At 42.1% G+C, this 13,482-nt stretch overlaps 1 protein-coding gene across 7 annotated transcripts in view; it reads right to left on the bottom strand.

Annotated features, from left to right (window-relative positions):
* Positions 1-13,482, bottom strand: part of DOCK3 (dedicator of cytokinesis 3) — a 477,519-nt gene that overhangs the window by 82,131 nt on the left and 381,906 nt on the right. For 6 of the 7 annotated variants that reach the window (XM_038770865.1, XM_038770864.1, XM_038770863.1 and 3 more), the window contains 7 exons: positions 12,678-12,824; positions 10,703-10,801; positions 9,799-9,893; positions 7,801-7,876; positions 7,320-7,420; positions 6,982-7,040; positions 1,199-1,347 (listed from right to left, as the gene is read on the bottom strand). In XM_038770865.1, the coding sequence (XP_038626793.1) occupies positions 1,199-1,347; positions 6,982-7,040; positions 7,320-7,420; positions 7,801-7,876; positions 9,799-9,893; positions 10,703-10,801; positions 12,678-12,824 (726 nt within the window). The remainder of the gene's footprint in view (positions 1-1,198; positions 1,348-6,981; positions 7,041-7,319; positions 7,421-7,800; positions 7,877-9,798; positions 9,894-10,702; positions 10,802-12,677; positions 12,825-13,482) is intronic. The other variant, XM_038770866.1, reaches the window with a different exon arrangement.

Consider the following 13,482-nt stretch of genomic DNA (forward strand, 5'->3'; position numbering starts at 1 on the left):
GCAACAGGCATAGTGGTTTGCAAATGCAACAGTGCAAAAAGGGTCATTTTTTTATATTCACTTAACGTGGGAGGAACTACTAATCACGCAATCGTCTTGTAAGTCAAACTTGCACACACTGAAGAAATCCTCACATTCAATAGCAGCACTGTCAAACCTGAAGGACAACTACATTCGCATATTTATATGATTACACGGGTGGGCATATACATAAATAAAAACATATATATTACAACATAGAGATGATTAAATCCTGTCTCAAACTTGCCTATATAAAAAATCATTTAAAGTCCATTAAGAGATACTAATATTGGGGCCCATGCTACTGTGAGCTAATCTAACAGCATTCTCAAATAAACTGCATCTTGATTGGTTGGGGAGGATTTATCTTGCTGCCAACTCCTTGCTCACATCCGTCCTCTAGCCTGGACGTCCCCCTTCATATCCAACATACCGTCACTCTCCCCATGTTCAAAACCTTATTAAAATCACATCTCCTCCAAGAGGCCTTCTTCAACTAAGCCCCTGTCTCCTCTACGCCCTTTCTCTTTGTGTCACCCTCGCACCTCTCCCCTTTATTCGCCTCACCCTCAGCTCTAGAGCACTTGCATACATACCCATAATTTATTTTAATGTCTGTCTCCTCCTCTAGATTGTCAACCCTTTGTGGGCAGGGAACACGCCTACCAATTCTGTTATAGTGTACTTTCCCCCAAGTACTTGATAGAGTGCTCTGCACATAGTAAGCACTCAATAAATATGATTGATGCAACAACAATGACTCTGAATTTTTGTTTTGGAGATTAAAATCAGTGATTATCCCATTTCTTCAAAAAATTCACCCCTACACTTATTTCCAAAAACAGTTAAACTGATGCAAAGAGAAGCTTAAGAAAATTCATCCAGGCCAGTAATTCAATCAATGGCATTTATTGAGCACTTACTGTGTGCAGAGCACTGTACTAAGTGTGACTACAAAAGAATTGGTAGACACAATGCATGTCTACAAGACGTTTACAGCCTAGCGAAGGAGAGTCAATACAAGGACAGAAAGATAATCCAGGATATAAGAGCTGTCAATTCCCTGGTCTGGCCAGCAGACAATATCCTCCACAATACACCTTTAACAAACCCAGATTTTTTTTTTGTTACTTCTATACCTTCACATTCAGGCCAGAGAATACTGATGGAGTCTCACCTGTTTGAAGTTTCCATTTTTCCTCTGCTCCCAGTTCATCATGTCGTGAAAAATAGGGATCATGACATTGCGAATCTCTGACTGCTGCACCAGGGTAACACCAAGAAAAGGGCCAATCATTCCTGGGATGAAGTTAATTTTATGCTCCCCTGGATGAAAAAAACAACAACTATTAACATGAACGGGAACTAACATATTCTTTAGCTATCCTAATAGAACTTGTTTGGCAATGAAGCTCTCTGGGAGCAAAAGAGAATTTTTCTCAAGGGATATTGGAGACAGCTATTCTTTTGGTTTTGCTTTACAATGGGTGAGCTTTGTATGTCATGTTAAAAAAAATCACCAAAAGCAGAAACAGCACATCCATTCTTAGTAACCTCAGTTAGCCTTTTCTTGAAACTCCCACCCAAAATCTGTGCTGATCTTGGTGTCAAACACTTCAGCTCTCCCAATTAGGACCAGCAGGTGTCACTAATGAGGAGGTAGCTATTTTTCTCCAAGGTGGGTATTTTAGAAGTTGAATTGATTTATTTCAAAAAAATATATTCTCTGAAGATCTTTTCCCCCCACAAACCAGGAGCATTTAACTGATCACATCCAGGCTCTCCAGGCTATCAGGTGCTTGTTATTATCAGCAGTGTGCAAAACTTGGTCATCAGGTATCGAGAAGCAGTGTGGTCTGGTGGAAAGAGCCCGGTTCTGGGAGTCAGAGGACCCGGGTTCTAATCCCAGCTCCGCCACTTCTCTGCTGTGTGACCTTGGGCAATTCACTTAACTTAATAATGGCATTTATTAAGCACTTACTATGTGCAAAGCACTGTTCTAAGCACTGGGGAGGTTACAAGGTGATCAGGTTGTCCCACGGGGGGCTCACAGTCTTCATCCCCATTTTACAGATGAGGGAACTGAGGCCCAGAGAAGTTAAGTGACTTAACTTCTCTGGGCCTCAGTGACCTCATCTGTAAAATGCAGATGAAGACTGCAAGCTCCATGTGGGAAATAGACTGTACCCACCCTGATTAGCTTGCATCGCTTAATTCGGTGCCCGGTACATAGTAAGTGCTTAACAAATACCCCTGAAAAAAAATCAGAACAATTTGCCCCCCAATTGTAATGTCAAGGGTGATGCACTGATTCAACTTGGGAGACATTTTATCCTGCCACAGAGAAAGGTGGAGGACTCAGCCTATTCTCTGCCCACCAGTGCTGCTTCTGGATCCTCTAACTACCTTCACAGTGTTCAAAATCCATATTACCTATCCTTTTCACCCACTAAAGCTATCGTCTCTCTTCCCCCTTCCCCCTCCAGGGCTCACCAGTGCATGTGTGGAAGAGTGCAAAGTCTTCACCTGTCTTCTCTCACCCCCCACCATGTCCTACACTGATCCTGAGACACTGTAGCATTCACATTCATGGATCCTGTTCATGGAACTGTCTCCACTTCCCCCATATCAGAGAATTCCACAAAACTCTCGACTCTGATGACTTCCAATTCCAGCCCATGATGGCCATCCACCCACAAGGACACATCTCGGACCTCCAATTCCCCAGACCCTGGGCCACTTGTGATCGTAAACTCCATCCTTCACACCTCCAACCCTGAATTACAACTCTCCGACCAGAACCTATTAACCTGACTCCTTATCTTCCCGAATGATCTTCTGAACCCACTAGTATCTTCAGTCACTGGATTCTCTCCACTTGTTCCACACTCTTGTACGTTATGTAGACTGTAAGCTGCTTGTGAGCAAGGGATCATATATACCAACTGCTTAGTGAAGTGCTCTGCACATGGTAAATGCTCAATAAACATCCCTGACTGACCGTCTAACGACCACTCACTCCCTAGATTTAAAGATCCAAGCCTTCACATTTCCCTCTCCTACCTTGTCCCCTTGTCCCTCCATCACTCTTGCCTTGCCAATCCCCAGTCCCAGATAATAATAATAATAATAATAATAATAATGGCATTTATTAAGCGCTTTACTACGTGCAAAGCACTGTTCTAAGTGCTGGGGAAGTTAGAAGTTGATCAGGTTGTCCCCCGGGGGGCTCACAGTCTTCATCCCCATTTTACAGATGAGGTAACAGGCATAGAGAAGTTAAGTGACTTGCCCAAAGTCACACAGCTGACAATTGGAGGAGACAGGATTTGAACCCATAACCTCTGACTACAAAGCCCGTGCTGTTTCCACTGAGCCACGCTGCTTCTGTGATCACCTCCACAGTCCACTTTCTTTGCTCCTGCACTCATGGAGCTGGGCAATCAAGTTCAAAAATCATGCCATACCCTGAAGTACAAATGCACCCTCAAAAATCTGTCCTTTCATCAGCACAACACTCTTCCTTCCCCAGCATTGATCTCCTTAGCCCTCACTGACTATCCCAGACCTTTAACTCCTTTCTAAAAGTCCCCTCTGCCCTCCCTTATCCCTGATGCTCATTAGTGATAACTCTTTCGACATGATAGAAACCATTAAATGCAAACTTCACTAAGGGTCCCTTCTGCCGTTTCAATTTTCTCCTGCTCCTAGCCTCCCATTCTTCTCTACCAGGCCTCCCATTCTTCTCTACCAGCTGTCTCCAATGAGGAAATTTCTCACCTGCTCTTAAAGTCTAGCCCCTCTACCTGTGTCTTGGGTCCCCATGCCCTTTCACCTCCTAAAAATACTGGCTCCCACCCTCTTCTCCTCTCTTACTGCAATCTTCAACCTCTTCTCCCTCTGGTTCCATCCTACTAACCTTCATTAACCTCCAGTGGCTACCCATTTCTTTGCCCATAAGACAAAAGCTTCTAACCTTTGGCTTCAAGGTTCTCCACCAGTTGTATGCCTCTTAGAACTGCTTTCTTTTCTTGTTACCCCTCAGATTATTTTCACTTCTCCAAACTAACCATTTAACTCTACTTCACTCACAAATTTCCCACCTCTTGACTCACTGCTCATTCCTCTTCCCTTATATGAAATTCCCTCCCCCATCTCAAATCCACCAGACCACAACCTTCCTTAACCTGCAAAAACCCCACCTCTTTCAAGATGCACTGCTTGAGTAATCCCTTACCTTCCTGGTTGTGTCATCCTATCAGCCACTCATATGAATAGCTGTTTATCGATTAGGGCTTACTTCTGCTATTTCTATCTAAGCCTTTTATAGTTACTGTAAACTTAACTATTTATGTCTGCTCATCTCCCTCACTATACTGTAAGCTCCTTAAGGACCAGGCCTTTTATTTCTTTCTACATGTCCTCCAGTGCCTATGACAAAAACTGTGCTCACTGTAGACAACAAATGCTGTTGTAGATTATGATAATCCATCAACAGGAAGGGCATACAACAATTCACTAAGAAGTTGAAAAAAACCCACTGTGACCATTCTGCTTTCACACAGTGTAACAAAACACATTGGGCTTTCAATTAAGAGGAAGATTTATGTACCTTTCATATCTGACTCAATAAATTCATTAGGAACATGAGAGGTTTTCCATGAATTTTAAAGGACAGGTATCATTCCCTGAGGGCCACAAAAAATGTACTTGCTTTCTGTTACTGGTTCAGTGGAGAAAAAACACTGACATTTTCAAAATATGACCAGGATGATTAAAATTACAAAATATTGGCTATGTCTTTTTATCTCTACTGTGTCAGTTAAACCTGGATAATGATCTCCTATAAATATTGTTTTCCGCCTTCCAGAAAACTAATGAGGGGCAAAGACAGAGCGGGGGGTGGGGGGGGGGGAGAATCTGTACTTTGCATTGTGGTCAAGCTGTACTCAAACTGTTAGGCCAGTTCTTCACAACCAAACAACCTTCAGACATGAAGAAAACAATTTAAAAAGACCCCAAAGATCAGATATGACAGTTCCATTCACTGGGTGAGGCTGACTTTGGGGATGACAACCAATCACAGAGAGGCTGGACATGCCTCAAAATTTTGTCAAATTTTTTAAAACTTAACCAATGAGCTAATGTAATCCTTGGTACTACTCGTTCTGCATCGATAAATATTCTGTAATTTGCCAACAAGAGTTTAAAGGGATTTGTTGCCTACTTTCTGTGATAATGCTTTATAAATTATGCAACAAAATAGTTGGTCTGGAGGGAGCAAAGGATACTGAAGACAAAACTCTTTCTCTGTCGAATTACTTCATTCAAAAAGAAAAATGTCAAATATTGCATCTTTCACAAAGTTGCTTCTTTCACATATTTTCTTTACCCACTAAGGTTGAAGTCCAATACACAGCATAACAGTAGTAGTAGCAGCAGCAGCACTTTCGAGCTCCCACTTGGTATATTACGCTGTACTAGGTCCTTGGGAATTACAGCACCAGAAAACGTTCTTCTTGATACTATAGTGATTCCAGACTGGCTAACAGATTTATCAGACAGTAAAAGCAGACAGTGCTGGAAGAACTAAGGAATTGGCTGGAATTCCATAGTTAAGTAAGATAAAGTCCCTGAATGAGCATTTTGGGGTTGCAAAGGTGGGGATGTCTTCAGCTGAGGGGGTCCAGGGCTGGGGGGTGGGGAGAAATGCATCATCTGATCCTGCCACACCCCTGCCACTGTCTGCTTTCTCCATGGTTGCCAGGTGCCACAGCCTTGCCTCTCCCATTTTACTGTGTCGAGTCCCTGAGCTGCTTCCTTCTGCGGCTGACTGGCCTCCCACCTGTTGGAGAGCCTGCTCATTTGCCACTGAGGGCTGTGTTTAGAAATTTTTTTTTTTTGCTTTCAGTGTACAGCATGATGTAGTAAAGACAACGTAGAGACTACAGAAATCATAAAAAAGACAAGCCTACCGGGAAGAAGAGTCCCAGGTATTTGTAATGGGATGCTTACATCAACCCTGCAGATGGGTTTGAAAAATTTCCATGCTCAAAATATCAGCCCATGCCAAACTACCAAAGTCTTCGTTATACTGTACTTCAAGGAACTGGCTGTTACCTGCCTAAAGAAGGTTACACTACCAGAATGGTGGGTGCACTTTCAATTTTTCATAATTGGCCACATTTCTTTGAGATTGTATGCTCCTTCAGTACATAGTAAGTTTTCTGAGGGCAGGTATATTATATACTATATTGTTCTCATCATTTCCCTCCAATGTCAAGCATGGTATTTGATTAACATAGGTACTAAAGGAACACTGTTGATGACAGCTTTAGGCTCAGTCAAATTTCTTTTGGGCTTAAAATTTGTGAGACTGGCCTAAATAATTAATCTTACTCATTGAGGGCTTACTGTGTGCTGACCACTGTACTAAGCGCTTGGGAGAATACGATATAACGGAATTGGTAGACACGTTACCGGCCCACAAGGAATAAATTCATATTAAGGTAGCTATAGTTTAAATCCAACTGGAAAACAATTGCTTCTCTCTCATTTCCCTTTTTATTTTTATTATGTCACTGATTCCAGGTTTTCTGATTTTGGAGGAAAAATAGGTTTCAGTTGGGAATATTTATAAAAATCAAATCTGTAAACATAAGCTCTTCCAATATTCAAGTCTTTCTAGGTGATACTTATTTAGTATTATACCCCACTAAGGTTTACCTGCGAAGAGTTACAGAAACAGGTTAGTGTTGCCTGAAGACTAACAAATATATAAAAATGTGCCTTCTCAAACAGGAAAACTTTCCAGGCAGTTTTCTACCTTTAATTTCACAAAGGCATCTAAAAGTCTTGTCCTGAACTGTTTTCTTACAGCAATAATTATGAACGAAGGCACTAAAAATCCCTGGCAACTTTGAACTTACTGGACTAGAAGAGTGGTAGATAGACACTTACCCAAGTTCTGCCACATGTTGAACAGCTCGTAAGCCATCATCACTCGCATGTCACCATATCTGAGAGAGAAAACACAGCGAATCTCTTACTAGAACAAAGTTCTGGAGGGTAGAGTTTTTAATACAATGAAATTGGCATTTGAGTGATGTTTCACAACTTCCAAACATATCAGCTAGTTCCTACATGTCTTCCACTTGAACCTTCTGGATAATTTCAAGGGGAGATTTTCCTGACCAAATGAAGGCTTGGAGAGAAGGAAGAACTCACATTTATGACATGAGACTCTTCTCTAGTGAGAACGTAGTCATATTTTGGGTGGTGAATGAAAGATTACTTACTTCTCCAGAATATTTCGGCTCTTGGCAGGCGTGAGAGTTTCTAGCTGGAGACTTGGCTGGTTTATGAAAAGAACTGCCAGGCTAAAATAGGAGCTCCACACCTAGAGAGCATGAAAAGATTAAGTAAGGGACAATCCAAAGGCAGATTTCTATTTTACTAATGGGGTGGAGAAATACTTAAGTATAGGCATAAGGCATGGGGCCATTTTTACATCTTTCCGGTGAAGATTTTTCTCTTTAAATGTCAAGACGTGTTTTCCCCAAGTCTCTTAAAATGTCAAAAGGATTGAACCAATGCCAGAAACTACTTCACCTTAACTGTTTCAGGATATACAATCTCAGGACTTCCTAGGTCTTGCACATTTAGTCACATGATTATGAGTAAACCCAATGAAGGTGCACAATCAATATATTAAACTATGCTTCTGTTTCCCAGGAATTTTCATTCAGAGATACAGTGAAATATTTTTAGGGTGCATACCTTAAAATCAAAGTCTGCTTCGGTGAAATTCTTGTGTACGTAAGGTGATAGGTACTGGACGGTCGTGACTATAACACTGTATTAAGTAAAGACACGGTGAAGTTAGAACCCTCTCATAAATCTTTAATAGACTTAGGCACTCAGAATTTCAGTGATAGGAGAATGATTCCACTTCATATTATTACTCAGCTACTTTTGCTTTGCCTTTCCAATCCTGGATTTCTGTTTAATTTTATTCTCCAAGGATGGAAAATCTAATGAGAGTCGCAGTCTGAACACAAGCTTTTTTTAATGTCTTAAGAACAAAGACAAGTTGAAGAAAAATTTTTAAATATGATTTAGGTATGGAAGCATGCAAAAAATAGAACCAATCATAAGTGATTTAATAATTAACAGTATTTAATAATTTAACAAGGACTCTGCTAAGACAAAAAGGGAAGCTCACAGGTAAATCTTTATTCACTGATAGACACTTTGCTGCTACCCAGGAGATTTTAAGCAGTCAACCAAAGTTATGTCTTGGGTTCCTACTGTGTGTAGAGCACTGTACTAAGTGCTGGCAGAGTACAGAAGAAAAATAAGACATGATCCCTGTTCCCCGAGGAGCCTGGGAAGGCTGCTGGGCTTCAACTGCACACTGCACTGAGGTAAGATCATGCAACTGAAGATATACCTACCCCAGCCCCACCCTCAACTCCCCCACCCCCTAGCCATACACTCTCCCTCCCTTCTTTGCATACCTCTTCGACTCTCCCACTGTCCCGCTAAACCTCCTGCCTCCCCCAAACACTGCCTACCACCCATCCCATAAGAAGCAGCGTGGCTCAGTGGAAAGATCCCGGGCTTTGGAGTCAGAGGTCATGGGTTCAAATCCTGGCTCCGCCAACTGTCAGCTGTGTGACTTTGGACAAGTCACTTCACTTCTCTGGGCCTCAGTTCCCTCATCTGTAAAATGGGGATTAAGACTGTGAGCCCCCCTTGGGACAACCTGGTCACCTGGTCACTCCCCAGTGCTTAGAACAGTGCTTTGCACATAGTAAGTGCTTAACAAATACCATCATTATTATTGCTATTATCCCTGTCTTTTGCATCTCTGCTCACCATTCTCCTCCCACCACACAGTTCCAATGTGGTTTGAAGAAGCCCTGTTTACTGTCGAGCAATTAGCCTTTATCAATGCCCTGTTCCTGACCCACTCACTCCTCCTTCTTGCCTTCACTGAGTCCCGGTTCCCACCTGATGACTGTCTCCCCTGCCTCTCTCTCTTGAAGGGCCTTTCTCCAGCCTCACGCCACTTCAATTTGTTCCCCATTCAGCTCCACGAATCATCTTGTAGTGTCGCTCGGTACGTCAGTACACGTCTCTCCATTTCTCAAAAATCCCTCAAATGGCCTCTTCTCTCCCTCATCCTTATAAAACAGAAACTCCTTACCATTGTCCCAAGTGCTCAGCGCAGTGCTCTGCATGAAGGAAGCACTCAATAAATATCACTGAATGATTCTAGGTTCTTCACTAACTCTCTCCATCTTACATATTGGCTCTCTTTATCCATTACTCACCGGCTTGCACTCTTTGCTCCTCCCAAGCTCACTTTATCTTTTTCAGGGTTTGGAAACATAAAGTAGTCAGGCAGTGTGGTGGAATACAATCCCACCCACTCATTCACTAAACTGACTCATTCACAGGATAGTAATCTTTGAGCCCTGTTAAATGGTGGGGGAGGGGTGTGTGTGGCACAGGTGAGTGAATAAAGGGATGGTAGTAGAGGTAGACAGCAAGATCATGCCCAGGGGGTGATGTGGAGGAGGAAAAGAAGGGGTAAGTTCTCTCCCGACCTTTCCTTTCTCCAAGCTCTCTTCACAGTAATTCTGCCACTCCGGGGGTAAGAGGGGATACTTGTAGATCAGAAATTCCTGGCAGGAGTTCCTGATTGCAAACTACAAGTCTTGCTTTGTTAAGGGAGAGAGTCTAGAGGGGGCATAGTGCATCCAAACCTACTTGCTAGTGAGCATCCTCATCACCATCCAGTCCCGAGGATAAACATTCATCTTCATCAGATTGCGAAACACACAAAAGAGCTTCATCAGAAACTCCTAAAACAGGAGGAAATGACATCATCATCATCTTCATCAACTACTGCTGATAATAGGTCATTTTCTTCCCTACATGTATTCTTCATAAGAGCCCCAGAGGGGTGAAGACAGGATTGAAGTGCGTGAATGAGGCGTGAAACAAGCGGCAGAGAACAAATGTGTGACCAGAGAATCTGGCTTGCCCCTTTGCTGCATGAGGATCCCGTCAAACAGTCTTGGGCCTGACCAAATGTCCCTGGCAATTCTGGAGACCCCAACTTTCCCTGAGGTCCATGGGGGGTCCCTTCTGTGGAAGCACATCTTATGACCGGAAGAGGCCAATTACATTTTGCTGCAGCAGTGGCTACAAGTAAAACCAAAGCAAGCTTCTTTGCTGGCCCTGTGGGTTTCATCTGAGTGGGGAGGGGCATCATTTGCAATTGAGCTTCCCTTCCCACTGTGCTGTTCTTAAAGAGTATACACTATAAAATAAACACCATTAAGACGCTTTTGCAACTTTTGAAATAACTGGGCTCAACATGGGTAATTAAGAATGTGTGAAATATTCACTTCCCCGATTAGTTTACTGCTTAAATGTAAAAATCCTTACTACTGCATTTCAAACTCTAAGATTGTCTAGCAAGCTTTTTAAGTTAAAAGGAATCCAAAAGGTAATATTTCAGTAGCTATAATCTTCAGTTTCTTTGTAGTGGGGCATCAAGTAAACCAAGTAAGGACACTCTGCAATGGAACACCACCTAATTTCTACATGGGTTTATTGGAAAACTAATGTCAAGAACACATTATTCCTTTACCAGTTGACATCGTACCTTTAGTTCATCCTTGCTCTGGAAACTCTCCAGTAAATGGCGGTAATGTGTGTCTGACATTTGTTGAAGTAGAGACAGGAGACAGGACACATACTCCCCCTGTCAATTAACATGAAGAAATATTTAGAATACCCAATCACTTCTCTTTTTTTGAGGTAAGGTGAGAGGAATGAGGTTTGAAATGGCCCAATGTACATGTTAAAAAGGCTTAAAATTCATAATTGACATTTACCTTCTGATAAAGAATCCTTAGTCTGATCAAGATATGAATTGGTTTAGTACAACTACTGCATATGGAACGATTAAAATGATAAACAAGCAACAACAATCACCATAAATTGATAGCCTTGGTAATATCATTCGTAATGACATAGAGATTATTCATTTGCATTTCAATTCACTATCCGTTCACTTGTAATCAAACAATCGATCAATGGCATTTATTGGGCACTTACTGGGCATTAAGCACCGTGCTAGGCTCTTGGGAGAATTCAATACAACAGAGTTGGTAGATACAATCCCTGCCTACAGAGAGTTTACAGTCTGGGGTGGGAAGTGGAGACAGACATTCAAATAAATTATAGTTAGGGAAAATAATATTCTTGATGACATAGAGAGCATCCTTTTGCATTTCAATCAATCAGTGGTATTGATTGGATACTTAAGGTGTGACAAGCATTGAGTTAAGCATTTGGGATTGTACAAAACAACAGAGTTGGTAAACATAATCCCTGCCCACAAAGAGTTTACAGTCTAGAGGGTGAGACAGACATTCAAGTAAATTACAGATAAGAGAATAATCTGTACTGATGTAATAATAATAATGGTATTTGTTCAGTACTTACTATGTGCCAAGCACTGTTCTAAGCACTGGAGCACTGTTCTTAATGCCATAGCTGTTTCAAATCAAGAGGATCCTTCTCTAATCCCCTACTGGGGACTATTTAGGACGGTTTCTCAACTTCTACCATCCTTTCATTGGAGAGCAGTTTCCCCAAATGGGCTCAGAAATGTAAGTATTAAAAAAGCAGTTCTTGACATTTCATCAGGTACCAAATGGAATCCTATGCAGAAAATCCTGGAGCACTTGAAACCCCAATGATTTCACGTGACTATCATGCTTGCTTTCTATGTGAGGAGTAAACAAGTACCTTTATCCAAGAAAGACCCTGAAAAAACTGGGGTTCCTTTCCAAGTATTAGTCTATCCATACAACCTCATATCAGGACAACTACACAAATCTGACTTTTCTTCTAACTCCATGAAAGGAACTGTTATGGTGATTTTACTTGCAGGATTTTAAACAGCTCACTTCAACCCAATATCTCCCAACCCGTTTTGTCATATTTGGAACATCCATACCTAAACTTCTAGTTTGGTAAGGCTAGGGTCAGCTCCCTTTCTGGTCTGGAAGTCAGAGAGCAACACACAGCAGCCTACCAGCTTGACCAAAAATAATTATCTGTTCATTAATGAGATTTAAACTCTTAGTGATTTCCAGCAAGGAGGCAGTTTCATCTGCTCACCCTGTTTTTTTCCTTTACTTCTTGCTGCAGGAAGTTTAGCTACTAATACTGATGAATATTCCCACTACCAACCCAACCAGATTATGGATGATCTGGATACCCACAGTAAATCGATATTGAGTGCAAACATTTGATGGGTATTTTACTCCCTCCTTCTCCTCTTCAGGCAAAGTGCAAGGCAAGCTCTTCCCCACCTCATTTCATAGTCATTTCTTGGGAAAAGCTACTGATTAGACCTTTCCTTAACCCAACAAGTTGTTCTTAAACGTTTACAGTGGAATGGATCTTAAACTATGACAGATATTCAGAATACGGAAGATGAGAAGGGGAAACTACACATGCTGCATGATCATGCAGGGAAGATGGGTGTGAAATGAAGGTGATGGGGGGGTATGTGAAGCCAAAGGGTTAAATAAGCAGGCAAAAGAACCTGACTGTTAGTTACTAACAGTGATTTCTGCGGTGCACTGTGGACAGCGCTGCCCTCTTACCGCCTCCTGAGACTGGGATCTACTCATGATTGTGAGTAGAGTTTGTAAGAGCACATCCAGGAGGCTCTCCACCATCATCTCAACCTCCTCCACAACATTTGTTTCCTGTAGCAAGCAGGAAGGGAGCAAACTGTTAGTGTCAGGAAAAAGAGGGGAAATAGAAAGCCGCAATTAGGGAAGGAATGGGGCCTAGTGGAAAGAACTCGGGCCTGGGAGTCAGAGGATCCGGCTTCACTTGTCCGCTGGGTGACCTTGGGCGATCCCTTCACTTTTCTGTGCCTCAGTTACCTCATCTGTAAAATGGTGACAAACTGTGAGCCCCTTTTTGGAGAGGAACCGTGTCCAACCTGATTATCGTGAATATACGCCAGCGTCTAGTACGGTGCTCGGTACATAGTAAGCATTTAACAAGTACCATTAACAACTTTTACAAAAATTCATTTATATCAGGAGTCAGTTTCCCCATAAGTAATTCAGGACTCTCTGCTTCTCTAGTGTCAACAGACAAGGTACTTGGGGAAGACGATTAGGTGATCTAGAGCAAATCACCAGCATGATCATGTGGCCAGCGTATTGATTCTCTATATAGTCTGTCCTCATCATCTCCCTTACTCCCAGGATGATTTTTGGGTCACATGTAAAGGTTTAAATTCAACATACATGAACTGCAAAGGTCTTGATGGAATTACCTAAATGGGAGTGGGATTAGTGGCAGGGAAAGATCTGTGCCTTATTCACACACTTGTTCACCCCTCATTCACAC

This window comes from Tachyglossus aculeatus, chromosome X2, assembly GCF_015852505.1.
Source record: "Tachyglossus aculeatus isolate mTacAcu1 chromosome X2, mTacAcu1.pri, whole genome shotgun sequence".
NCBI lineage: Eukaryota > Metazoa > Chordata > Mammalia > Monotremata > Tachyglossidae > Tachyglossus > Tachyglossus aculeatus.